The following is a 27,560-nucleotide window of genomic DNA, read 5'->3' as shown; positions in this document are numbered from 1 at the left end:
AAATACAACCTGCTATCCAAAATTTCACTTACAGCTTTGTACCAATTTTGAAGTCATTCTTGCAGGGAAAGCAGGGATAAACTCAACCACAGTTGCTTTCCTTGCTGAAATCCCTCCTTTTCCCTTGGGTTTTCTCTAGTCTACATCGTTTCTCATTCTTTTGCACTCCTCTGCCAATTGACAGCTTACATGAGCGGCAAATTTGGCCCAATAATATTGATTGCACGTCTTGTGCTTCCTCTGTCCACCCTAATTAGTGCATAAGAGATAAGCAACATGCCCTGAGCAGTGAGCTAACGGCAGAAGGAGTAGGCTGTGCTTAGTGGGGCATGCATCCTTCCTGATGGGGGCTGCCACACGCGTTCCTCCGTGACACTGTTCAGGGCACTGCATGCAACACTAATGAGCTCCAGGAGAGGCAAACAATTTAGACAAGGGCCTCAGGGAGCTCCCCAGTGTTGCATTAACCCCTGCACTTACTGCAAGAGAAAGGAGTAACTTTTAAGATAGAGCTGTTGGCTAAGCCAGACCCTGCTGCACGCTACCGTCGGCACACACACAGAAACGCAGCAGCTTTCGGGGGACTGGGTAGCCGCTGGGAAACAATGGTACCTCTGTGAACAAATTAATTGCATCTCTATATCTGCTCTCAGCTGTTCTTCTATCAATAAGCATCCCGCTTTTGCATCATTCTCTCATTCTTGCATCATTCTTCTCAGAGAAGAAACCAGTGTCTTCACCACTGACACCAGCGTTGACAACACTTCTGGCCTAAAATCTCTAGCCTAAAGTTAATAAAAGGAAGGGTTATCTGGCAAGCCTGGCAATCTAGTTATTATCGCAAATATTTATAGTGTAGATTGGAATTCAGGACTCCCAAGTCTTTGTCTGGCTCTGCTTCATATGTGTTCTGCAAACATTTTGAAAGGCTTCATTACTTTTGTGTTGAGTTTTGGAGAGCAAAAATCTGTGACCTTGATGGCTTGACTTCCATCAGGACAGAAGACCTAATTAGTTTGGCTTGATTGGTGAATGCTGAGCACTCTGCTGCAGACTCGTTTGGCTTGACTGGCCAAGGCACTGCAAGGCTTGCACTGGTGCAGGCTCACCTTCATGGGCAGTGGGCTCCTTGCTTGCTGGTATTGAAGATAAAGAAGATGGGGAGCCAAGACATGGGGCAGGTCAAGCAAAAAGCAGTCTAACCATCTGAGCCCTACACCAGTGTCCTAAAAAGCCACTATAGATGCAAACCACGTTAAAGCTCCGTCTCCACGTTGTGATGGGATGCCAGAGTGTTTCGCCCCAGCTGGTGTTCCTGCATGTGATTTCTGAGCAGCCTGACAAAATGGAAGAAAGACTCTCCTACAATTTTATTTTTAAAAGCCATCCTGCTTGCCATAATCAGTGAGGCTTTATATTTGAGTGAGCAGAAGCAGGTCAGAGTGGATGACAGCAATTTAATCGGCTGTTGCTTTTCCGTAACTTCTTGTGCTATCCTTGACCCTAAGCCAATGCCCTTCCACTGCCAGCTAGGGGAAAGATCTAGTCTCATGGAGCTAATGAGTTTCTAAACCTGTATCCCAGGTCTTCTGCAAACTGTACATGTGATTTATCCCCATTTCAGACTTCTTTATACAGGCTTCTTTACACTGGATAGGAGGAAGGTAGCAAGGGAGCAGGTTGTTCCCACTCCCCCAGTGGAAACATCCCTTCCCAGGGTGTGAAAACGCTCCAGTTCCCAGCGGACATTTGACCTTTCCCTCCTCGGCGCTGCCTTTAGCTGTTTTGTTGGGAACAACTCTCCTTGGGGTGCTTGGCTGACTTCCTGACTCCTTTTGGATTGGCATTTCCATAGAGTTCAGCACTTAAAATGACCACTGGATTTTTAGTGGCATCAGAAAGGTGGATGCGTGCAAAGGGAACACTTGGCAGCATTAGAAAACCCATGCTCTGAGCCCCAGGAAGGGACACAAAGGGTAAAGGTGTCACTGAAAAGACTCGAAACCTGCACTGGCCCTAGGGATCGAGTGTGGACCTCATCTGGAGCAAGCAGAGCGCAGCCTCTCCGGCTGGATGGCAGCCTGTGCTGGCCCTTATCCGGGAGCCAAGGAAAGAAACAAGGCAACGCTGCCAGGGAAAGGAAAAATTTACCTCTCACATGCTCAGAAAGCAGATGCCAAGCAGATGCCAAGCTGATGCTTATCCTCATTTCTTTAATAAGAGGTCAAAGCCTGGCCCCTGCCTTGCTGGCTGGTCTTAAAATGCACTCGTTTGGAAATAGCTCCCTGGATGCATCAAACAGCATTTTGGCCAGCTGATGAGATTAAAGGAACATTCCCCTGTTCCCAGTTCCTGTTATCGGTACATTGTGTTAAGAGGGGCAAAATATCACATCGTGTTTTTACGCGTGATAAAGCAAATTTTCACAAGCCACACCAGTGGCCGCTGACGGCGCTGGGAGTGTCGTTCCCCTCTGCCGTGCAGGGCTCACCAGGGTTGGCTGGGAGTACAGGGAGACCTTTTGGACAGGGTTGTGCATGAGAAGTGAATGTCTTTTAGTGAAGCTTCCTTACATGATGGACTCAAGGGGTAAACAGGATGTTTTCTTCTCGCTGAGCTCTCCGCTTGTTGGATTTTTCAGCTTGGTAAATTCTCAGATGTTTGCTAAAGGTCGAGCACACCCTGGAGTCTTGCAGTGGCAGCACCACTAAGGTCTCTCTGCTCTGCCCCACAGTCTTATAGTTAGGAAAATTGCACCCAAATTCATACCACTCACCTGGTTGCTATATTTGGCTGAAGTTGTAAGCCTTATTTCTTAAGAAACCGAGTTCCCAATTAACAGCAGAGCACTTCTGTTTATGGGAATCACCTGCTGACAAAACTCTTGTAAAGGAAAACAGCTAGAAGGGTAAACTGTTCTTGGTGGAGACCATGCATGCGGTGAGCTGTTGGCAGTGTGAATTATCCAGGGAAGAAGCTGTCCCAGCTGGAGCCTCTGTGCAGTATTCACCATGTAAGCGCTCAGGGCATTTATCTGCTTGAATAACTCAGAATTCCTAAACTTGCAGGTTTTTTGTGCTAGAATAGATGAGCATTTTCTCCAAGGGAGTGCTTATTCAGACAACTCCTGTCCCTGCTACCCTGGCTGCTTCCTCCTGCCCCCATGCTGGCCCTCGCTTTATCAGGATGCTCCTTTTTTGCCAGGTTATTTTTCTTCCACGCCAGTTTGACAGTCTGGCTTCGTAGCATCCCTGTGCTGCAGCAAGGTGGCAGGAAAACACAGAGAAAGCTGGGCAGTGGGTCTGCTTCCAGGGAGGGTTTGGCTGAAAGTCTGGGGACTTTTTTTTCTCCCCACCTTGGTGAACAATTATTCATACAAAAAGTCTCATTTTGGCAGTGTTTTCTTCTTAAAAGCAGCCTGTGTTGGGGGTAACTTTCAGCTCCCATGTAAAGGAAGGACACACTGCATTACTCTGTCATTCCTGGAGGGAACAACATGTTCTCACTGCTTTTCTTTCGTTTGTATAAGCCATCCTAAATAATGGCTGGACCCTTTTCCTGCACGTCCACCTCGCCTCCCACAACAACTTGCTATTTTATGCAGTAGCCAAGCTAAAAAAGGAAAGTTACTATCATGCCAAAAATGCAACTTTGATAAAATATGAGGGGATAAGTCAGCATAAGCGTGACTGGCTTGGGATGCAAAGAGAATAATGTGGGAAGGATAATTTTATGTTCTTGCCTCTCGTGCCTACCAAACACTTGGATACAATGAAATGAATTCCTAAATGAATGCAGTAAATACCTAAGAAGAGCAAAACAGATTTTTTGCTCTAATGCAAAGAATGCTAGACAGTGAGAGCAGAACTAAAATTATATCCTAAAAGATGTCATATTTTCACCTGATAATGCAGGGTTTAACAGTTTTAGATGCTTTCAGATCTGTGGTTTTAATTGCTCTAATTTGGAAAGCCATATCACATTTAAAGGGAGAGGAAAATCCTCAGTATGTTTTCTGGGTTATCCTACACACTCTCCCATCACCTTGAAGGGGATGTTCTTGTGTCCTCTGGCTGTGCAGTGTGAGGGTTAAGGGGGGGTGACAAACTGCCTTTTTGGCACTTTCCAAGCCTAGAGTGCCCAGGACAGGGTTGAAAAGGACCTTTCTACAGGGTTTATTCTTTATTCTCTATGATAGACAGTCTGTTGTACTTTTATATGATAGTAGTAGTTTCATACTTTCTAGGATATCCAGAATCAATGCTTAAAGCCTGCTGAGCTGAAAAGCAGCCACCAAGCAACCTTCCGTGCATTTATAATGCCCCTTGCAGCACAGAGGAACAGCAACCCCTGCTTCAGGAACAGGAGAGACTTTCTCTGCTACTCCTTCCCCAAAAACCTTCACGGCTTGGCTGCAAAAAGAGAGGAAGGAAGGAAATGTAGGTCATGCATCAGTCAGTTTTCAGGGATTTCATGTTCTGGTGTCTCCAACAGAAGTTCTGAAAATGCATTAAATCCGGAGTAGGATTTGGGCATTGCCAGTATTCAGGTGCGGCTCTGGGCTTTGCGTGGCTGAGCTGAGAGGATATACCCTCGGGGCTGAAAAGGATGCAAAGTTTCCACAGGTCTGGCATGGGCAGATCCATGCTTTTCTGTCTCTGGAAGAAGCTCACTTTTTAAAAAAAGAAAACCCTCCTTATCTTACAGCACCCAACAGCAATACCAGCTCAGTAAGATGATCATGTCCCTCCCTGAGGCTGTTCACTCCCCCCACGCACTTAGGAATTTCCAGCCCACCTGACCTCTATTGGAAAGTCTATCTTTTAAATATGACCACTATAAACACTCCAAATTTTAATGGGCAGAATATCTTCAAAGAAGTTACTCTGATCTTCAGAAACAGTCATGGTTTGATAAAGGTTGTTTTGCCTATCTGCAGCGGAAGTGGAGGAATGCGCAGTTTACACTAAAATAACGTGCACTTGTCCTAATCGCAGAGACTTCTGAGCCTCAGCCAAGCCTTTTCACGTCATTACAGTCTACTGCGGGCTGTGAAGGAATTATTTGCCTCTTCACACTTTTGATCTTTGCAGAAAGGAGCGTGTGGCATTTCCAGCCCAGATGTTCACGATGTTTCTCCTAGACCCAATGGAGAAGTTTCTCCGTAAATGACTCCTGAGTCTCATGCCCAGATTAGTAATGAGTTCCTTGTAAAGGTAAAAAATTAAATAAACACTGAGGCAGCTCTGTCAAGGTCATCTGAAATCACAGAAAAGAATCGTGCATGGGAATGGTTCCTCTGAAATGCTGGCAGGCAAAATGCATCTCGCAGGCACTTTGGAAACCTCTTGGTTTGAGTGTTGGGAAGGTGTGGGTCCCGTAGGTGCATGGTGGGAACCTTGACTTGCAGCACCAATGGTGTTAGTGGTGCTTGAAAGAGACTTCAGGAGACAAGAAATATGTCATCTCAGGATGCCGTAGCATGTGGGACATGCAGGTGAGGGGAGGGTGAGGTTTGGACACCTCATCTTTGAAGGTGGCTAAGCCTGGTGGAGGCCACACTGTCCTCCTTGGAGCTCTTGTCTGTGACGCCCATCCCTCTGCAAGGTTGTGTGCTGCGGAGCTCTGCACCAGCAGGTCCAGGCCCACTGGTCCAATGCAAAGGGGTACTGTGATCTTCACCGAGATTTCAAATTACCAAGTTTCAGATTTGAAACATTTTAATTAGATTTGATCATTGCAAGAGCAGAGGACCTTGGCTGTGGGTCCTCTGGAAGGCACTGTAGCCCCAAGCAGTAGCCCCATGCAGTAACCCCATGCAGGCCTCCAGAAAAAATTAACTCCCTGGTGTGAATTTGGGCAGGACAATGAGGAGCTGTGTAGTCTATGGGGATCCTATGGAAAGGAAAACCGCCTGGAGTCAGAGCCTAAAGGTCGAACGAGCTATTTATGGATCGGATTCTTAAATGCAGTTCAACTTTCACAAACCTTTCCTTTACCTGTACTTTATATCCAGAGCTGAGCAAAGGTGGATTCAATACACCAAACTGAATCTAAGTTTGAGACTAAAGAGTCTGGACTCAGTTTTAGCGCTAGACAAGTCCCCCCCAGCAAAGCTGATAGCAGCAAGTGCTATATTCCCAATATTGACTTTTATTCTCTGATAACATCTTCCCGCTCCCATCCTCTTTTTTCACATAGTTTCCTCTGTGTCCCTTTCTCTCACCAGTTCATTTTTCTTTGCAGGCTCTGCCAAGCAGGTCTGCAGCCTGTCTTGAGCTGAACTTTCGTATCGCCAGAGCCAAGTCCTCAGTAGCAGTAAGCCAGTGGTGTTGTTGCATTAACTTCACCATGCTTGGCACAGAGGCACGAGTTTGGTCCTAGACATCTGGCTTGAAAACTCCTGCCGATCTCTGTGGTTTTCCCTTTTCTGTTCCCGTGAAAGCTCTAGGCTGGGCTGAGGCTGTGTGGTGTTGTTCCCCCTTCTTAACGTAAATGAGGAGTGAAAGGTTTTCTTGCAGAGTCCTGTTATTTTCTTTCCTACCAAAAGCTTCAGCAGTGTCGTGCAGGTACTGCTGGATGGCGACTTGCTGGCAGGCAGTGGGAAAACAAGCAGAGAAGTTTACAAATAGCCACACTGGCACCATGAGACCTTCGGGTCCGGTTAGTCTTTACGCTGATGGCAGCAAGTGACAGGGAGAGATCCAACATCATCGCTGGGGTGCAGACCCAGGTTTCCACCAAGGTGGCTGAGGAAATCCTGTTCTACACTGATGAAACGATGAAAAACAAAAGCGGAGGCAGTAAAAAAGTCCAGATCTGTTATTCTTCAAAAACTGTCCATCAGGAAAAATGCAGAAGCCCCATTTTCTGTACGGGGTAAAGTTGCTAATGCAATCAGCAGTCCCTCTGCACAAAGAGCTCCATGTATGGATGCGTGAAAGTGCTCTCCAAAGCCTCGTCAAGCGGCTGTGCTGGTTTTATATACACATGGCTATAAGGAACAGTGATTTAAAATAACTGAACAGCCACTTAACTAAAGAGGTTTTTATGATATTGTGATTTTAGACCTGGAGCCTTAATATCGATGAGTCTGGCACAGTACAGCGAGTGATGCTGTATGAGACCTCTTCTCAGTGGACCTGGCGGGTTGTCTGGGCTTCTTTTGCTCTATAAGAGCAATAATCAACCGTATGTGTTAATGTGAACATCTCAGCCGTGGTGCTGACATTTGCAGCCCACCATCCAGGCACACTGCGTGACGGGCTGTGCCACCCCAGGCTTTTCTGGCTCCCCGGATCCAAGATTTATGGACTTTCTGTTCCACGCAGAAGCACTGTGGGTGTCTCCAGCAAGGAGCCAGCCAGCTGGCAGGAGGGATGCTTGCTGGTTTATTTTTGTAAAGGCATAACAACCTTAACCTGAACTCCTGAATGCAAGATATTCTGATTGAGCAGCAAGGAGTATTGGCCTGTTCTACAGGTAACCTGAGCAGCTGAAAGAGGAGTTGAAAAAAATGCACCAAAAAAGCTAAGGAATATTTTTGAAATTTCCTGTTTCAGAGCATAAACCAGCCTCTAACTTCTGGGCTCCTTCCTCCGAACCAGCCCGCGGTCAGTAGCAGAACACTGGACGATACATGTCCCTCGCTCTGAACCTGCTTGGCAATTCCTGTGGATTCATACAGCTACATTTTTCGGTGGTGCACAGCTGGGTGTCTTCTCCTAGTTGGTTTTGGCGTCAGTTTTGCTTGTGGATTTAGCTAAGTTTTTTATCTCCTCCTCAAGCATCTTGTTTTTCTTCTCCATGTCCTCCCGTGAGCGCTCCACGTTCATCAACTTCAGCTCCAGTTCCTCAGACTTCTTCCTCTCCCTCTCAATGTCCTGATTCAGCCTCACCACTTTGGCCCAGACTTCATAGTTTTCCTTCTCGAGACTGCAAAGAGAAACGGAGCATGAAAGGATTGGATCGGAAGAGGGCCGGGAAGTCATCGTTTGGCTCTTAAGGAGTCTGCCCTCTATGTCATTAAGCAATAAAATAAGCCAGAGGTTCTGTCCTGATCCCCTGACCCTCAACGGCTACATAACACGATTCAATAAATCAATACATGTGATATATAATAATATGATAACAGTATGTGAAGCTATAGTAACTACTGAATTCTGGATAGTATAATGGTACAATATGGTAGTAATAACAAGAATTATGACAGTGTAATTATTGCAGGAACATTATAGTGCCATACAATGGTGTAATAAGAACTATAGAGTATTAATACTGTAGCAATATAACATTAGCAACTATGTCATGAGAGTACAGCACACGAGCATTGACTTCTAGGTAGCTACTATAATACTATATTTTATCATTAGTCATTACTATTATATACTATATAGTATTACTGGTAAATAAATCCGTGCGATACTAGTGTTGTAATAACATGAGCTGAAGACTTCATCCTCTCCAGAAAGCAGCACTGTGCAGCATGTTACCTTTTAATTTGTTCCTCGTAGTCATTTTTCTGTACCTCCATTTCTTTTTCCAGCTTCAGGATCATGTTTTGCAGGAACTCCCTGCTCTCCTGATCAGGCTTGGAGACCTCGGCGGGGCTGCTGGTGGGACTGGCTGTTTCCTTTGGCTGATGGCTGGGACTGGGGCAGGGTAGAAATTCCTTATCAGAGCCGCTGCTGGAAGGGCTGGGGCTGGAGCCACTGCCTTCCCCGCTTTCTGCCTGGGAGGTAGGAACGTTATCGTAGGTCGAAGCCCGGTGAAGGTCGAGCAGCTTAAAAAGATCATGAGACAACGTTCTCTTATGTCCGTCGGGGACCACGGAGCGCATGCTGCTCCTGGGGGAGCTTTTCCAAAAGTCACTGGCAAATATGTCATTTTTGTCACTGCCGCCTTTCTCCCCCGGAGAAGCAGCCGTCAGGAAAGATTTCCTGTTAGGTAAAGTCTGAGTTCTTTTCCTTGACTGCGTTTTCCACATTCCCAGTGTATCTTTGGACCCATTATCTTCTCTGGGTGCACTTGAGCTCGCAGCTGGTCCGGGGGCACTGCTGGAATTCAGGTCATCTCTCTGTAAAATAGACCCGTGGCATTAGGACAGCCTCCTCCTGCTTTGTGAGCAGACACAGGTTGCAGCGACTGCTGTGACTGCAATATTTGCAAAAGGCACATTTTAACTTGCTAACAGGAATGGCCACAAGTTTTGCATAAAAAATTATTTTGGGTTGCACCGTGTTTTCCATTAAAAAGAACTTTTTGCAGAGATTCTTTCTTTCTGAGAAAAGCCTTTAATCCTCAATGTTTTCACTTCACCAGCATGAACTGAAAAGGTTTCATCTATTCTGCCTTGTAGCTAAAAAACTTTAGGAGTTTTCATTTTTCCCAGAACAGTAGATTTTCCACATGAAAGTGGAAAATTTATCTACATCATTTTCCTGATGTAGATGTTCCAGGGATGACCATTACAGCTATTTACCCTATAAATAGCAAGTGCTCTTAGTGGCTCACTAGGATCCCATAATAATTAATCACACATTTATTAAATTTATGTTTTATTATTTCTCTGAGGATCTATCCTTACCATTTGCCTTTGGATCAAGCTCTCCGCCCTGGGCACCGCAGGGTCCTCTGCAGCGTCCCAGCCCACGGAGCTGCGCGGGATGGGGGCCTTCTTGTCATTTTTTTGGGCAGGTGGGGAGGGCGGCACATCCTTGGACGGGGGGAAGAGGTCTGCGTGGTCACTTATCATCACAGTCATCACTTTCTGGATCTGTGGCGTGCCTGGAAGAAATTAGAGGTCTGGCAGCGGCAAACCCAACGCGATGGGCTTTCTTTCACCCACACTTGCATTTTCTGGTTGGTCTCTCTGTTGTCCAAAATGGAGATGCGCATAGTAATGCAGGTGAAGACAAGGAGCACGATCATAAAACCATAAATAAAGGGAGGGATTTTTATATCACTCCAGAACAGCAGTAGTAGACTATGGAGCAACCAAGACGGGAGTCTGCTCAGCTGCCCCAAGCCACGAATTGTGCTTCTGTGGCTCGACAAGCAAACTGCAAGTATCAGTTATACGAACAGGCATTTGAGTATCTGGACCATTTGCATGTGATGTCTGTAGAGCAGAGCAGTCTTTGGCCTTAAAATATTTCTTCTGTTCTGCCGCATCTGTCCTTGCCCACGGGATTACAGTTTGGCTCAGCTAAACCGTAATTTCTTTGAGTTTCCTTTGTTTCTCTAAGAAGAATTTCATACCTTCCTGCTCTAAGCAAAAGAAAGGCGACTTCACCGAATTCCTGAATAGTTTGAAATCTATGGTGGGAACACACAGTGCAACTCCTGAGCGGTTTTTGTCACCATTAACACATTTATAGCCTAACTAACACATGACTTTACACTCTATACCTACTGTGCCCAGGCACATGTCTGACTTATAGCCATGAGTCTACTGTAGAAAATTTTTAGTTTCAAGATTGTGGATGCAACTGAGTATTTCAGCATATCAGGTGCTTCTATACCAATTATTCCAGGAGTCCCCTTTACCTCTCATAATAATTGCAGGATCCTCTATCTTGGGTCTGATGAGGTTCACTCCAATCACTGTTGCCAGGTTATCCACACTCATCTTGTTGACGCTAGAGTTCAACTGTATTTCGTGTAGAAACCTGCCAGAATCCAAGGGCAAATATTTCAAGCCAGAGAAGGAAGACTGCAAAAAGCCTTACACACCCACTGGTATAAAATCCCGATTAATCCATCCAGCTCTTCCTCTAGGTCTCAGGGACAGAAACATATAGTTGCCTTATAACTGCGAACTGGAGCTGGGTCTTATTGGTGTCAGTAAAAAAACCACCATGTGATGAGCTGCTCACCCAAAAAAAAAAACCAAAAAGGAAGGGAGAACCCCCATCTAATATTTAATAACCACAGAAATAATGCAGGCTGGGTGAAACCTGACAGTTTTGTTGCACAAGGCTTTGTCTAGAAAAACTACATTTAATTTTAATTCTCAGGGATTCATAAGTGAGTTTTAGGGTAGGCATTTATGCTCAGACATCGTCAAGGTGTTTATCCCCATGGCTGAAACCCTCCCTTTACAAAAGTCAGGATCTGGTGCCTTGAGGGGAAACAAAACATGGCTTAAGAGGGCTCTCTCTGGAGGAGTCAGCCTCAGCCTTTGGGATGATGTTTCTACTCACCAACACCAAATCTGAGCCGTTCATACCTTCTGCAGAGGACTGACCTGCAGATATAGCTGAGGAGGTTGTAGTTGTCTCTGGGAAGGAGGGACAGTTGCTTCAGGAGTTCCTGATGGCCCTAAATGCAAGTTAAGAAATAGCTCTATAAAGATTCACAGATGTATACGGACTCAAGAGTGGCTCTTGGTCACCCCATCCATCCCTGTACAGTCTCACCTCTTGGCATTTGCTCGCCTTGGAAATTACATTTCTCCGGCAAACCAAGCATGGACATGGAGAAGTTTTTGTACAGTGCTCAGCAAGAAGCAGCAGCCCATTGCCCAGCACTGCTGCTGCCACAGCAGCAAAGGAAAGAGCAGGATCCCCTCCAGTCCAGCACGTGTGTGATGAGCTCCTCGGAAAGAGCTGATCATGCCTAATCTCCTTGCATTTCTTGTATATAAACATTTAGGGCATTTTTAACCCCAAAGATCCTGAAGTGAAACAACCTACAAGAAACATCTGCCCTTGAAATATAGGGCTGAACACTGCAGTTCACAGAGCTCACGCTAGCGAGGATATCTGCCTTATTTTTTTGTGTATAGGAACAGCATGCATGAGTGGTTTTTTTTGCAGTGAGGGCACTTCTTTTCCACCAAAATATATAGTTAGGAAAAGCCATTTCCCATCTGTTTCTCACTTCTCCCTCTCCCAAATCCCCACTTCCTTCCTTGGTCTCACCCCGAGCCCTCTGCCACCTCCGCTCTCAGCTCGGGCTGATGGAAGCTGCAGGAGGTTGTGTTTCCTTCCTTTCTTGGTTTTCACACTCGCTGTTTGCTGCAAGGACTCAACAAAAAGAGGTGCTGAGCAGCTCTTAGATCTGCTCCAGAAATTTAAGCTTTAAAATGGATAAACCCATGTTGTCAAGTTGGGTTTGGGAGATTTTCTCTTTTTAAATTTTTTTTTCTTTTTTTTTTTCCCCAGATTTCAAAGCTCAGTAATTACACAGTTTATAATGCACAGCTAAATATGCACCTGGCATCTCCAGCTCACAAAGCCCTGACACTGAAACACAGCTAATTTTAAGGCCAGAAGGAGAGAAATGAATGCGTCTCTACCTTTCTTTCATCCGCATCCAGCGCCTGACCACACAGCAGGAAATCCTCATACTGCATCCAGGGTACGACCGGCTCAGGGAGCTCCCGCAGGTAGAGTTTGAACAGAGAGGCCACGGTGTGCACATCCGTATCCCTGCAACGTGCAAAGAGCCACTCAGGTGAAACTCGCGCCCAGCTGGTGAGCAAACCCTGCTCCGGGAGCATGAGATTATATTTAAGCTCTGTGTATAGATGCAGGAAACTGAGAGAGATAAACAGGGAGGCCAAACCAAACCGGGGGGAATCCATAGGGCACCCCAAGCCAGGGAACGGCCCCAGCTGGCAGGAAAATAAATGCTTGGTGGAGCTTTTCCCCACCATGGGGCTGGCAGGTCCCCAGTGTTCATACCCGGGCTGAGCCTCCCCAGCCTGCGTTTGACTCATGCGGGTTTGCATGCAAGTATTGTCTGGTGTTCGCATGTTTGGCAGGCGCTCCCCACTCTCTGCAGAGCTGGCGAAGCTTGCCTGGGGTTTTTAAGATTAACAGCAATTACTGAAGATGTTCTGCCGGGACAGATGTTTGCAGCTTTGCATACCATATAGTTTACATTATGTCAAAAGGACACTGTCAAGATCGTAAGACTCTAATTTGACCTACCTTGAAGTTGCTAAACTGTTATAAACTTCTAGCAAAAATCCCCCAGGTCATTTATTTTTAGGATTGGTTGGGGTTTTTAAAATACTCTTATTTTTAACAAACACACATAACCATAGAGGAATTTTTTCAGAGCTGTATTTTTGTAGGGCCTATAAATATACACCATTAGGCATCCTGGATGCCTGGGCTGCAACGGCAGCTTTCTAACGCTCCCCACTCAATCCTGCCGTGCTTGTGCACACAAGTGTGCCTGTGCAAACCCAACAGGCTGCGAAGATGGCACTGAAGGTCGAGCCAGCATCTCGCAGCATTCAGGTCACTGGAAACCCCATTATTGGCCTTCCTCCTCACTAAGAAAATGTTTTGGTTGAAGTGCATGGCGGTTGTACCCCATGCTCATACCAAACCCTGCAGCACAGGGTTAACATCGCAGGGTGCTGGGAAAAGGGCCAAACTCCCTTACCATGCCCCGCTGCAAAACACAGTTCTGGGGAAAAAAAAAAAAAGGCTTCACCTTCCTATGACCCCCATACAGGTTACAACAGGAAAGCTCTCAGCAGGACGCTGGCACCCGGAAAGCAAGAAATATTCAGCTGCAAAACCAACAGCCAGTATGGTTACGCTTCCAGAGCAGCCGTGGCTCTGCCTTGCACAGCACAGGGATTATTTAGGTAAATGTGCTGTGGTTTTTCCTAACAAAGCTGCATAAAGCTAGGTAAAAATAGGAAAAGTTTTGCGGTTAAGGATAGGCCTGCGAATACAGAGAAGAGGCCCCTGCACTCCGCTTAGGCAAACTGTTTTGCACAAAAGCCCAGGGAAGCTCCTGGTTTTGGGTGCTCCCCTCCCACAAGCACCCCAGATTTTGCGGGCGGCTCTCAGAGCTCAGGTGATGCCATATGGGGCAGCTCCCTGGGTCTGCACAGGCAGGGCATCACCGCAGCCAGGGCCAAGCACCTTCATACACGTGCAGCAGCCTGGGCACCCCTTGTCGCCGTTATGGTGGACAGGGCAAGGCAGGAATTAAACCAAAAAGCCTCACTTTAGATGCCATGGAAAGGCAGGACCCACTTTTCCTTTATCCCAGCACAGGGGTCATTGCTTTCAGCAGTGCAAACCGTTGGGTAAAGCCCCAGAGCAGCCTGCACGAGGGAGCGGGGGAGGCTGGGCCATGCCCTGTGCAACCAGGGCCAAAAGCAAAGGGTTAAATTCTGACTTGGGGTGGGGACAGGTGGGAAACCTCGTTAGAGATAATGAGGCATCTGCAGGTGCCGCTGGTCTGCGAGCTATCAGGGGAGGGCTTTATAAAGAGATGCACCAGGGGTTATCTTTCTTCTCTCATTTTGCATAGGGCATGACAGAGGCAGCCGTAGCAAATGTCTCTCTCCAAAGCCTCTCTGAGACCGACAGGCAGCTCTCGGCTTTAGGGAGTTTGCCATTTCCTCCTAGTCCTGCAGAGGACGGTGGTCAGGAGGATGCAGCTTTGCAGCAGCCAAAATCCCTCTCTCATCTCTATGTGGTGTTACAGGCAAACGCAACAGGAGGAAAATATCATGGGTATGGGCTGGCAGGGAAAGAAATAACTTCTACTGCGTGTATTAGGGTGTTCTCTGAGCTTATTTGTGATCCTCTGCTTGCTCTCCTTTCTCTAAACCTCTACCCTTAGCTGTTAGGCTATGTAGGCTCTTCCCTTTGCCTCCTTCCTTGGCTGCTCCTGTAAATGATAATCGCTGCATGGGGCCAGGATTTTCCTAAATGCTTTCCTTTATTTCCATGAATCTCAACTCAGCACCCTCTGATTCTGCTTTTGCCTCCATTTGGGGTTTCTGCTGAATCCTTTCTCCTTGTCAAGCCCTTCTGGAGGGTCCGAGATTCCTGCAGGGCACTGCTGGGCTCTCTGGGGCTGCTTTTCCCCGGATTTTGGGGTCTATGAGACCTAGTTGAGTAGGAGAGGGGGAATCCAGCATTACCGGTCAAATGATGGCCTTTCCCCAGCATCGAACGCGTCCCTGAGCTGTTTCACCAGGTTGTCCTGGCCGGGGAGGCGGAAGATGCCCTCCTCGCTTACGCCGTGCTCCCGGATGAACTCGGCACACTTCTGCACCAGGATGGGGACCTGGTGCTGCCCGAATTTCTGCTCATAGGCCATGGTCTCTGCCAAGCGCTGGCCAAACACCGCTAGGGAAAGAGGACAGAGAGGTTAGAGGAGCCCAAAAGCTTTGCTAAAGGCACATTACCTGCCAAAGTGCATCATGCAAATGTAACCGCAGTACCTGCTTTTCTGATAGCATAGGAGCTACAAGAAGTCTGCAAACTGAAGGAAAGCAGAACTTCTTCCAAAGAAAGAATAGCAAAATGAAACCTTGTTCCTCCTCCAAATAATTAACAGTTCTCAAACTGATTAAAACCAAGCAGTGAGCCTTGTTTTTTGCCATGCTGCTCACCTGCTTTGGAGCAGGGTGCTGATACAGAAAGAGAGGAACAGCAAAAAGGCTGATGTGAGGGCACAGGGAGAGAAGGCAAGCTCATTACACAAAGCTAAAGGACATAGAAAGCACAGGAGACCACCAAGAAGTAAGAAAAGCAGAAATTTGGGGCAGAAACTCTTACTGATTTAGCTGCTTTTCTTCCCTCTCCCCTCTCCTCTAACCCTCCAGAAACACCCCTGTGCAAAGAAGAGCAGTATTTTGCAGCGGGTGGTACCTTTCCTTTGGAGCAATGGCTTTTTCCTCCTGAACTCGCAGCAAAAGAAGAGCTCGAAGGTGGGAAGGCAGCAGCCTGCACCCCAGCTCTTCCTCCTTGGAGCCTGGGGCATGGTAAGAGCAGACAAATCCCAACTCGAACTGGCTCTGGGATATTAATGGCAAAGGGTCCTATGGTCGTCTACCATATTTTTGCCCCGGCGGTGCCTGCGATGTGTTCACCTCGTGCTCTGAAGGCTGAAATAATTCCTGTGTATCTTCCAGACCAGGAAAATGTAAGTAAACACTCTCATCTGTAACCATAAGGCTTGTCGGCACCTGCCTCATCATGGGGGTTTTTCATTTATGACTTGCTTACGCTTTTAAATAATGAATATAAACCTGTCATTGTGCACAGTAAAGGCAAATAGCTTGTTGGTTTTTTTTTTTTGCCCCTCTGCTTTGGTAGCTGATAATGGATTGCTTATTTAACTGCAGGCTGGCAGATTTGTTAATTTGGGGATACTTCCCCACAGCCAATGCGATGCCCATGCCAGCCCACCCTGGCAGGTGGCTGTCATTGTAGGGTGGCAGCCAGGCCTGCAAACCCCTGCCCCAGGATTTTGGAGATGCTTTTGCTGTTGCTTCACACTTTGCAGCTGCTCTGCTTTTTGGTGTGCGACAAGCTCACAACTAGCTGGGTCACGTGGGGCTGCTTCCAGGTGGGCTCTTGCCAAAACCTCCACCATGCAGTGGGTTGCTTTAAAAGCATATGTTGTCTCAACTTGCACTGAAGCCAAAACCCTAAAGCGTGAAGTTTCAGGGTCCGTTAACCTGTGTAGTGACATAAAATGCAGCTTTATAATATCTGACTTCTCTGCTATTCTCAGGGCTCTCTATACTACTATAAATTTACATTTTCTATCATATAAGGTCACTTTATCTAGCTGGAAGAAACTGGCAGCCTCCTAAGTTTAAGCAAGGATCAGATGCAGAGTTGTTAGTAAATATTAGAGCCAGGTGGGGCAATGCCCTGAAAATTTCTGGCTCATGCAATCCTCATTTCAGATGAGTAATGCTGCCTGCCCCAGGGCACAGCATGTTTCAGTTTAGAAGCAGAAAACACCAGGGTTACAGACAAAAAACAGCTGTGTCGTCATTTAGGTGAAGCTAAATGTGCCTACGGCAGGGTCACAGTGAAAGAGCTCAAACTGGCAGTGCCTGCTTGCCTCTGAACTGCTGTGATTTATATTAACACAGGAGCTATGGGAGACCAGAGCTCCATCATGTTTGTCTTACACAGCTGAAGGGCATGGACCCTGTAAAAAAAAATGATATAGTCAGGGCAAAGCACAGAGGGAGGGAGGAGAGGCTCAGGACGACCATCCAGGTTAGTGCTCCTTTGCAAGAGAGCTAAAGAGACTCCCAGCCCTGTTGCATTGGTGGATCTTGCTCATAGGAGTTCATCCTTGTCGGGAAAGTCTGGATAGTTCATCCTTATAGGAAAAGTGGCTGGAATGACCTTTGCTGCTCCCTTTGCGGGCTTCGCCTGTGGTGGCAAATTTACGGTGTGCTCCCTTCTGATCGATTCATGTTTTATACTTCCCTGACCGCAATTTTGTAATAGCATAAATGCATGCCCGAGGGGGCTGGAAGCAAGGATCCGGTCGCCACAAGCCTTGCCTGCGTGTGGGGAGGGCGATTGCGTGGCCAAGGCAGACTCTGCAGAGAAAATGGGGGCAGAAGGGCTGGGTTGAGCAAGAAAAGCTGGGGAAAAAAAGCAAAGCAAGGAAATTAGCAGGTGAAAGGCGAGATTTTTCAATGCTTTATCCCTGAATATGAGCCGTTTTCAAGAACATTTTCTGGGGTCAACGAGGAAGTTTGCAAAAGAGGTTGAAACCCGCCCAGAAATCTTCATTCATGCTTGGCTGCCGTTTCCTTAACACTGCCCGTGTTTGCAGCAGACCCAATACCCGTCTAGGAGTAGGTTTCTAAGGCATCACATTACAGCTCCATTTTCCAGTTTCAAGGATTTATGAGGCCAGCTTTGCGATCCTCGCACAAAAGTACTGCAGAGAGTGAGTAGGAAACCGCCTCTCCAAGAGCTGTCCCTGGTCCCCGTTACCTCCTGACGCTGACCCCAGCACTCGTCGGATGGATTTAACCCATTCCTCCATCTCGGACTGGGAATTAGCCATGAGCACGCAGGTGTCCTGCCCTGCCCGGTTCTGGTCTCCAGAGACCCCTGCAAAAAAACATTTATGCATCATTTAAGAGAGGATTGGAAGAGAAAAGACACATTCTTCTTGTTTTCTTTGCTAAATGCTTTTGGCTCCAAACTTCCCCATTAACGTCTGTTTGGCTGTGATATGAACCAGCGCTTTTACATTTCACCCTTGCTGAAGGTCTGCAAGAAAGGAACAGAAACTGCTTAACGTTGCAGCTTGGCAAGGCTTCTCAGCATGGGACATGGGCGCTGACACGGGGCCCTCCTCCAGCCCTGACGTGTGATGATTGAAAGCAAGGCATTAGTTTCCACGTGCAGCGCAGTGGTGTGCGGCCCTTGAAAAGAAGTGGGAGCAAAAGGATTGGCAAAATGACTTGTCCAAATGATTTTGGGTGAACAGTCCAGCCCAAAAGCGTGCAACGAAGAGGAGTGAAGCATCCTCACCTGGGATGATTTCAAAGATAAATTTCCCTCCTTCCTCTGGGTTGCTGGCCACCTCCTTGATGGTGCTTCCCTGGAGAGACAGGCAACCCTAGGACAAAGCAGAGCAGGAGCTGCAAATACCCGCGTCCCATCCCTGTGAGGCTAACACTACCATGTGCGAGCACTGAGGATCGAAGTCCTCCTTTCAAAGAGATTGCAGGAGCTGGTGAGCTATATATATATATGTGCTAAAAATTACTTTTCAAACAATAAGGGACACTTCTTAAATGCCAATTTTCTGATGGAGTGATTCTGAGAATGAGAAAACTGGTTATTTTGGTCTTTCCTTTTTTCCCTCCCTTCTCATGTTTTTTTTTTTTTTTAACCCCTGTTGGGAGTGGAAGAAGAAAGTACAAAGGAGAAGGGACTTGGCAAAACACTGGAGCACCCCGTTTCTGCTGCACCAGAGCAGGAAAATTGTTCCTTTAACACAGCATCACTGAAAACCAAAAACCAAACCCAAAGTTTGCAGGAGAGAGGAGTAGAGAAAAAGAAGAAAAAGGGAAGGGAAATAAAAAAGCAAAGTGGAAAACAGCCGTTTCTTTTGGACCTTCCTTTCCCCAGCTGTCGTGGCAAACGGGGACAGCTCGGTCCCCGCTGAGGGGACGGGTGGGGAGCTGCCGAGGCACGTGGGGGCCGAGCAGGCGCGTGAGTCAGCACCGGAGGCCTCCCGGGGCAGGAAGCGAGGCTGCGCCGCAGAAATGAAGTTTCTCAGCGATTTCGGCCTCCTGAACGCCATTGGGCTCCTGCGAGCAGTGGGCACCGTCAAAAGGACCAAAAGCCTGAATTGCAGCTGGATCAGAATCGGTGGTGGGAGCAGAGAGGCTTGAAATGACCCCGGGAGGGTCACGGCGAGAGCTGCCAAAAGCACCACGAGTTACAGTCGGGGAGACTGCTCTTCCCAGTCACCCCTGGAACGGGGCAAAGCCAGAAACAGGACCTGGATCCTGCTGGGCTCAGCCCTGTGCTTTCACCCCGAGGAGCTACTGATCGCCTCCCCCTTACGAGTGTTTTCTGTCTTGAGGTTGGCTTTGCTACCAGTAACAATTTGTGCGGAGAATGGCTTTTCTGGCAATGGGGAGGACCTCTCCCTGAAATTTCTCAAAACAAGGAAAAGATGGTGGATATTCAAAAAGGAAGTTACAGTGTGGAGAAAATGGTTGAAAAACTAAAAAATTATCTATATAAATTGGGAAAACAACCTGATTTCTCGCTGGCAAGTGTACTACAATGCATACGCTGAGAAATGGTTTATACAGGTTAGACAGAGGGCTTGTTACAACCCAGAGGGTTGAAGATGGGATGATGCTGCCAGAGGACTGCGGACGTCGGGCGCTGGTGCAGACGTTTAAATCCCCAAGTGGGCGATCACACTCGTGTTCTGTGCGAAGGGTTGGATGCATGTTCTCCTGGGGATCTCGGAAAGCATCAGAACTGACGTGCAGCGGAGCGTTCAGCAGATTTTAAGCCTTTTCCCTTAGAGGAAAAGGCAGCAGGGCAGGTTTCCTCTGGCCGCACAGGGTGGACCGGGGCGGCAGCCAAATCACACAAACTGCATCTGCACCGCTGAGCCTTCTGCAAAGGATGGGGCTGGGCCAGGATGGGATACAAACCCGCAGAGAGAGAGAGTTCCTTTCCTTATCCCTCCAGCTGCCCTCTCCCGTGGTAAGAGCTCCTAAGGAAGCAGCTGCCCTTCGCTGCCATCTCCCCAGCCCTGCCGTGAGGTCTGTCTTGGGCAGATCCTCACGCCCAGGCTATGCTGAAAGTCCGGCTTGTTTTTTCCTAAAAGCATCCTGTAAGATGCCTTTTCCATCAAGTGCATGGCCGAAACCTCTCTCAAAGCTCCCGTCACCTTGTGCACCCATTGCCGTCACAGAAATGGTGGTGTACTGAGCTCTTTTTCTGTTGCCTTGGGGAATGATAACAACTTCCTAGTTGGTAACTGTTGGTTTTTTTCCAGCACCCTGTTGCTTGGGCACAGAGGGACCAAGCCCCCAGCAGGGCTTGCAGGCACTTTAAGCATTTAAGTGCATAGATGAATCTGATCAGGATATCTCATCTCTGTTACTGCCCAAAGGCAGGAAACCTCTTTAATACCCTGCTCCAGATCCATCCCAAACCATTTCCCTACGAGCAAAGTTGCAAGAAGGGGGAGATTGAGGACCAGCAGAGCCCAGTGGCCTCATCCTACCTGTGGTTTGACATCATCCTCGTCCTTGTAGTAGTAAAGCTGCTGGCCCTTAAGCACAAAGTACCGCTGCTGCCAGTTCTTGACGATGGAGCGCTGCTTTTTCAGCCAGCCGATCTTCAGGGGCCGCTCCAGCGGGTTGGGGGAGGCCGGCCGGGCGCCCGCTGGCTCGCCGCTCATCACGCTCTTGGAGCGGGCTGCCGAGGAAAGAGAGGGACGGGCTAGCGGGGACGAGCTGCCAGCAGACCCGCGTCCCCAGAACCTATGTAAGCTACAACAGCGAGAGCGGCTCTCTGCCCCTCTGCCTGTGCTGAGCAAACTGGCTAGAGTTTTTAAAGGAAGTGGCTGCAGTATCTGTCAGTGTGTGCTTCCTTTTTCCTGCGTGGGAGTAATTGTCTTGCAAGTGAGAAGAAAATAATTAGCTCTTTTTTTTTTTTTTTAATGGGAGTGTGTGTTTTTTTTATACCCACCTCAAACAGCCTGCAGCAGCGATAGCAGAATGACCCAGCCTGGCGTGAAAAAAACTGGAAATTGCAGTTTTGCTCTGGAGAGCTTTGCCTGATGTTTCCAACAGGGCAGTTCTCACACAATGAGGTTGGAAAGTCTCCAAGGGGGGAAAAAAGTGCCAGTGTGGATTTACCGGCTGGGCAGAGCAGTGTCCCCTGTCTCCTGTTTGCATCGCGTAGACGAGTCCCACTGGTGCCACTGACCTGTGCCAGGGACCAGCAGCATGGCCCTGTGGCATCTCTAAATGCTTCTGTGATAGTAAATGCCTTGGGAGGGATCGTTTCCAGAAGGGACACTTTGATTTTTTGCCTCTGCAAGACCCCAGTGCCACCCCAGCTGGGTAGAGTCAGCATTTATGGTGGCAGGGCAAAAATAATTGTATGACTCCAGGGGAATTCAGCTTCACTGGTCTCTGCACATGGTGATTTCCTGAGGTCTTATGTTTCCCCTGCTAAAACGGAGCCGGTGGCATCTGGCTGGGTCGTGCGGGTGAGGGCGGTGCAGGATTCGGGCCCCTGAGCCCGGCAGCGTTTGCTGGCAGAGGGCATTCAAGCCGAGCCAGGGCCGCGAGGGTGGTGTTGTGCAATCCTGTGGGATGGGGGAAGCAGCAGCGGCCCCGTATCTCTGCCCCCAGATGCCTGCTTTTCCCCCGAGCTGGTCAGCAGAGCAGAGAGCTGTAAAAGTTGCATTAGATATGAGTGTTGATGAATCCTAGTGCGGACCTGAGTGCAAAGGACAAGCTTAAAAAAGGAGAAAATTAAAAATCACCTGCCACTGCCTGGTGGGGCTGGGGGCACCTCATGCCTGAGCGGGTGCTCCCGCTGCACAGACACCCACAGGGACCACGAGCCTACAAAACATTTTGCAGTCAGTGTTGAGCAGTTAGCAGTTGCTTCAGAGGTCAGGGGTGCTGTAGTTCAAGAGCGTGCCCAGCTTCCCCTTCTGAAATCCCCTGGAGCAAGAAAACCCTGCTGCGTTTTGCCTTCATCCTTCGGAGCCGCTCGGAGCTCACTTCTCCCCTGCAAGCCTGTCGCAGGATTGCAGAGCCCTTTCCAAGAATCAGCCTTTGAAACACAGTGAGGATGCTGCTCGTATCTCAACGCTGCTGATGCGGATGTGGCTGTGAGCAAGGGCCTTGGAAAGGGATTTGCCAGCCAGCTCCCCTGAAAAGTGCTGGTACCGGGGATTACCCTGATGGGCAACCAAAATGGTGCTTCCAAACTGCACCTCAGGCTCTGGGCAGCTTCTTTGCTCTTTGCCAAAGCATCTGCCTTACTCAGATCTCATAAATATTAATGTGATACTCAGCAAACGGCTCACAAGCAGCATTGCTCCTTCCCCTAAATCATGTTCCTTCATGTCTTGCGGCTGCCGCCGATTCCTTGGGGGCGAGGATTTTTGGGAAATGATCCGCAGGGGTGGAGCAGCTGCCAGGAGCATGGAGGCTACCGGGTGCAGGGTGCTGCCTGCCTCCCGCAAACGCTTTGCTCTGCAGAAACCACAGCCCGTTGCCAAAGAGCAAATCCTGAGTGGGCTGGCTCCAGACTAGCCCCGTTCTGCAGAAAGCAGCACTCCCACGAGCCAGGACTCCGATGCCTTCCCGAATTTTGCTGTGTGTTCTCCTATCCGACCATAGGACTTCATCTCCCTCTCGATGAAACAGAGATGCTGATATTCACTCTGTTCCTCTAAGCCCATCACGGCTGCCTCAGGGCTCTGCACCATGGCAAGCACTGCCACCCCGGGGCTCCTCCTGCTCTCAGCCTTGAGCTTAACTTGCCTGGTCCTCGCTGGAGAGGAGGTTTATTCTCTCCCTCTTTGCAGCCTTTCCCAGGTGCATAAGGAACGTGCATTCGGAGGGGTACACTTGGATCCCCTTTCTTCAGCATCAGCCCTTCTCAAACACCAGACTCAAGGTGCAACCGGAGGCCTGCGATGGCTTAGCCCTGTTCACGCACATACGCACCAGTGTGAACACGCAGATGTATTTTCCCTCCGCACGAGACAGCTCTCCCTGTACTTTGGGCTCATTTAAGGCCAAAACAACAGTTTGCAGGATCCTTCTTACCCACCATGTGAGCGCTCCCCAACCGCTGTCCCCACCGCAGGGCTTGTGTGGGGGCGTGGGGAGGGAGCTGCTGTGGGGAGCTTGGCTTTGCAGACAGCGAGGCTATTTTTGCCCAGTGGAAGGTTTTCTGCATTCACAAAGCCAGAACTTACCAAGGCTGCGGCTCCCTCCCCTACCACTTTTCTAGGTTTCTACCTTTTGTGGTCAGTGCGATGCCGAGCTCACGTGCGATGCCCAGCTGGAAATTTTACGTGGGGCTGGGGCGAAGCTTTTTCCCTGGCTCTCACCAGGGTGGTCCAGCACTTGCAGATATCTCCTCCTTCACCATCACATCCCTGCCGCGCTTGGCCCCGCTCCTCCTTGCCACTCTCGCAGGGCAGGAAAGAGCCACCAAGAGCAAATGCGGTGCCCCCCGAAGCATTTCCTGCTGTAACCGCCTCTGAAGTTGAATATTTCCTCCAAAACATCCTCATTCTTCCTCCAGCCCTGGGGACCAGCTGTAGCAGGGTGCCCGTGTCCCCGAAAAGAGGAGCCCTGCCAAAGTGTGACTTGCAGGGGAGATTGCATTGGGTGCCACCGCGGTGTCCGCATCGATGCTGGCTCCTGCCCCAAATCCCTGTCTTGGGCAAGAGCCCTCCCTGCCATCCCCTTTGCTCCTGCCCCGCAGGAGGGATGTCGGGTATTTGCAATAAAAAACAGTAAAAGCAAAAGTGCCACAACAGGTTTCGCAATGAAAATTGCAAATGCAGTTTTCTCCTTCATTGAAATAAATAGCTTTGCATTTTCTCAGCATGAGGAAGCACACGGGAGCCGGCGCGCTGTCCTGGGGCTTACAAAAGCTGCTTATGCCGCAGCCATGGCTGGGGACGAGGAGGGGGAAGTGTCCCAAAGCCGGGAGGAGCCAGCAAGGGTGGTGATGACTAATTTGCAATTATTTTCCAGCAAGTCACATCCCTGCTGCACCCCTGAAGACGGCCTCAGCTGGTCTCTGCAGCCAGAAACCCCGAAGCATGAGAAGAATCGATGCACCGAGCTGTGCCCCAAGGCTCAGGTCTCTGCACACACACACACACACACAACCCTCATCTCACGGCCTCGCAGCAATTGCAAGCTGCAAAAAGCACCCAGAATTTCATCACAAGCAGATTTTCTTAAAAAAAAAAGCAATTCCTGGTAACAACACAGGTTCAAGCCTGTGTCCCGTCTCTACCCTCTCTGCTTCCCAGCAGGCTCAGTGTCCCCTGGCCTTTTTTTCTGAGCTACTGATGGAATTTACCCACTGCAGCCTCTGTGCAAAAAAATATTAATTATCCTAAGAATGGGCAATGCAGAAATCCAGGATGCTTCTATGATAACTACGTGAGGATTTTTCCACCGCTGCACTGCAAGCAGTGGAAGGTGACAGCACCTCTGACCGCCTGCAAGCTTCTGGACCACCCGGGGTCTCATCCTGTGCGTCGCTGTGCATCGCCGAGCCCAGCCACAGCGGCGGCCGCGGGGGACCAGCAGTGCTTCGTTTGGGACCTTGTGTGAAGCGAATGGTTTGGCCGCTCCAACGAAAGCAGCTTCAGATAGAAGTCCAAATTGCCTTTGCGAGAAAATCCAGCCAGGACGACCTTGCAAGCTGACGCAAGGTGCGGGGAGGAAGAGCTCAGCACCGCAGACTGGCTTGGTCAACTCTGCTGCAGGGAGAAATCAAGTTGCCAAGGTGTGCCTTGACCATGTTTTGGCACCAGGACCACAGAGCCCCTTTGCTGGGCTTGTGCACCCCTTCCTCGACCGCAGCATCCTCGCCCCCAGATCCCCTCCCTGGTTGCTGACCCAAAAGCAGGCATTGGCTCTGCCATGATATTTTGGCCACAGAGCCTGCCGAAGGGATCCCTCACTCCTTCCCAAAGCTGTCCTCAAGTGGTTTTTCGTGCTGGAGATGGATCCCATGGAGGAGAGCCGTGCAAAGCCTGAGCGGGGGCAGGAGGTAAGTCAGGAAATCACCCAGTGAAGCCGTCCCACGGCACAGAGCCGAGCACGGGCGTCAGAGGGCTCTTTACCACTGGGGAGAGGAAAATAATGACGTCGGGGTGGGCGAAAAAACCTGAGCAAGAGCGAGATTGCTTCCTCCAGCCTGCACCGCTCCGTCCGCCTCTTGGCCTGCACTTCACCTCCTGCAAGGCTTGTGCCAGCAGAATGAGCCCATGTGGTTTAAATCCCCCCCAAACCTGGATTTTGGCTGGGCAGCAGCCCCACGCCGCCAGGTCCCCCCATTCCCCACCCTACTGAGACAGCCGCTGCTCCGGCCCCGGAGCCACAGCCCTGGCCGTGCTCCCAAGCATCCCTCGGTGACAAATTTGCAAATCACTTCTTGCAAATCATTTGCAAAGCATCCGCTGTTTTGAAAGCGGTAGCTGGGGGCCAGGTCCCCCCACCGAGGTCAGAAGCAGGTTGGGGTCTGGGCCGTAGCCAAAATCGGAGCTGGGCTTGGCCACAGGCACCCCGGCAGACCCGGCTTGCACCTGAAAGGCTGAAGCAGAAACAGAAGGGCATAAAGAAGCAGTCACGGTACCTATTTTTGCAGCATCCATTTTCAGGTTGAAATCCCAGTTCCGTGGCAGCTTGAGGGACATTTTGGATCAGGAGGGACTTTTTTTTTTTTTTCCAAGGGGGGCTTGCTTAGGAGACGGGCTGAAACGAGGATCTGATAGTCCCGTGGGGATCCTGCACCCGGGGTGCAATCCCACCCACGAAAAGCGACGGCTCGGCAAGGGTTGATTTGCCAACGTACTTCCTCCTCCCTCCCCTGAGAGCGGCTGTGAACAACCCCATAAAAGTACTTTCCTGCCCTCCTTTCCTGCAAAGCTCTCGTCTTGCTTCCCCGACGCCGCCGAGGTGATGCCGCCTTTTTTGCTCCCCTTTTTGCTGCCCACTTTGGCTGATGCGGAGATGGTTGACGCCACCGAAATGCGGCTGCCCGAGGTTGCTCTCGGCGCGCTGCTTGTTGCATTTGAGGAAGTGGGTGTCCTTCTCGGTGCCGTTGGTGCGCTAGAAAAGCGCTCGCTGCAGGACGCGGCCCAGCAAGGAGTTTCGGGAAATGTTTTGCTCGGCAGCAAAGCAGAGCAGGCTCAGGTGGCCACGGCCAAATGCTGCAGGATGGCGTCTCTGAATGTCCTGGTGCATCCCCGCGTGCACAGCCCGGACGACACGGGTGCCTTTTGCATTTTCTTATTACAACTGCTGAATAGTCCCCACAGCTGATTTAAGGTTTTTACACCCACTTTGTAACAGCGGTACGAGCAAAATGGGGATGAAATGAGAGTGCTCTTGGAGGAAAGGCTGTGGGTATCGGAGCAGCGAGGGCTGGGGGACGTGGGCACAGACCCCACCAGGACCACCGGATCAAGCAAAGCCCCCTTTCCCTGCGAGTGTATCCTGTTTGATGTCATTTAATGCTGTTTTTCCTCAAAAGAAACGGCTGTGCATCCGCAAAGCAGACTGAGATGCAGCTCGCAAGACACAGGATAAATGCAAGGAAGGGTTGTTGCATTCCCAAACCCCCAAATGGAGCAAAAAGCAGCGAGGGCGGCTGCAAGACATAGCAGCCTGCCCCAAGGGGCTAACGGGGGGCTCCAGCCCCGTTTCCCCCCCCGTACTGGGAAAGCCCAGGCCCTGCGGAGAGGGAAGTTGCCCTGAACAGAAGCAGAAACAGCGATATGGGGAGCGCAGGCGGCTGAAAGAGGACGTGGCCACCGGTTCCCGTTCTGATTTGCAGCCCGGCCGTCCTGCCTAGGATGCACCCAGCCACTTGCAAAGGCTTTTTATTTAGTGCCGTAGCGTAAATTGAGGATGTGCCTCTCGGGGAAGGAGCTGGAGCTGGTCGCAGCACAGCCAGGGTGGACCCTGGTGGGGTAATTTGGGTGAATCGCAGCTGAAAAATGAATTTGATGCTTTGAGCAGTGACTGGAGCCAGCGCAGAGATCCCCGGCTCACATATTCCACTGCCGAAAGCCCAGGGAACATGACGGCGTGGAAAGCGATGCTATCGCAACGGAGCAGCCCAGCACGTACCCAAGCCTGAACTAGATTAACCCCAATATCCTGCTTTGGACCTAAACTGCCTGAATTAACTCCGTTTCTGCTGTACCCCGAGCAAAGGACCCTGAATAAGCCCTGAATTTAGCATCATTTTTTCCTCTTCTTAATAACGTCGGCTGAAAGCTGTAGGAGCTTTAGGGAGTCATGCGTTTTGATTCTCTTTTTCTCTTCAACCTGTTTGGTTTTTTACGAAAGCCTGGCAGCAGCTTGCGAACGGCCGCCTTTCCCCGCCGGCCTGTGCGAACAGGATGTCGCGCAGCGCCTTCCCCTCCTCTAGAAAGGAAACAGCAAGTGTTTTTGCCCCAAATCGTGCAATTCAGCCCAGCGCTGCGTGCCTACACCGCAGCAGCTCAGCCCTCTCTGGCACCCCAAAACAGCCCTTCCT

General features: G+C 49.5%; 1 protein-coding gene across 3 annotated transcripts; it reads right to left on the bottom strand.

The window, feature by feature from the left end:
- Window positions 1-560: 560 nt before the first annotated feature.
- Window positions 561-27,560, bottom strand: ARHGAP25 (Rho GTPase activating protein 25). Of its 3 annotated transcripts, none has more exons than XM_075174889.1 (11): window positions 25,650-27,560; window positions 20,518-20,711; window positions 18,288-18,375; window positions 17,742-17,861; window positions 14,906-15,113; window positions 12,302-12,434; window positions 11,249-11,322; window positions 10,549-10,670; window positions 9,587-9,786; window positions 8,493-9,076; window positions 722-7,935 (listed from the first exon to the last, which is right to left on the bottom strand). In XM_075174889.1, exons 1-11 carry the CDS (start codon window positions 25,708-25,710, stop codon window positions 7,725-7,727), a joined length of 1,995 nt encoding a protein of 664 aa, XP_075030990.1. In that variant the 5' UTR covers window positions 25,711-27,560; the 3' UTR covers window positions 722-7,724. The 3 variants fall into 3 exon arrangements, with proteins under 3 accessions (XP_075030992.1, XP_075030990.1, XP_075030991.1); XM_075174890.1 differs by lacking the exon at window positions 25,650-27,560 and adding an exon at window positions 20,985-21,030 and having other exon boundaries at window positions 723-7,935; XM_075174891.1 differs by lacking the exons at window positions 17,742-17,861; window positions 18,288-18,375; window positions 20,518-20,711; window positions 25,650-27,560 and adding an exon at window positions 15,639-17,733 and having other exon boundaries at window positions 561-7,935.

This window comes from Calonectris borealis, chromosome 27 (genome assembly GCF_964195595.1).
Source record: "Calonectris borealis chromosome 27, bCalBor7.hap1.2, whole genome shotgun sequence".
Classification (NCBI taxonomy): Eukaryota; Metazoa; Chordata; class Aves; order Procellariiformes; family Procellariidae; genus Calonectris; species Calonectris borealis.
Note: the sequence above shows the minus strand (reverse complement) of the source record. Positions and strands in the feature narration are given on the sequence as shown.

Bases quoted from the DNA above. Each gene is read 5' to 3' on its own strand.
- ARHGAP25 (XM_075174889.1), bottom strand. From the start codon at position 25,710: ATGTCCCTCAAGCTGCCACGGAACTGGGATTTCAACCTGAAAATGGAT. The intron at 10,671-11,248 runs GTCAGTCCTCTG...GGATTCTGGCAG, and splicing joins CTCCTCAGCTATATCTGCAG to GTTTCTACACGAAATACAGT. The intron at 7,936-8,492 runs GTAACATGCTGC...TTCTCTTTGCAG, and splicing joins TACGAGGAACAAATTAAAAG to TCTCGAGAAGGAAAACTATG.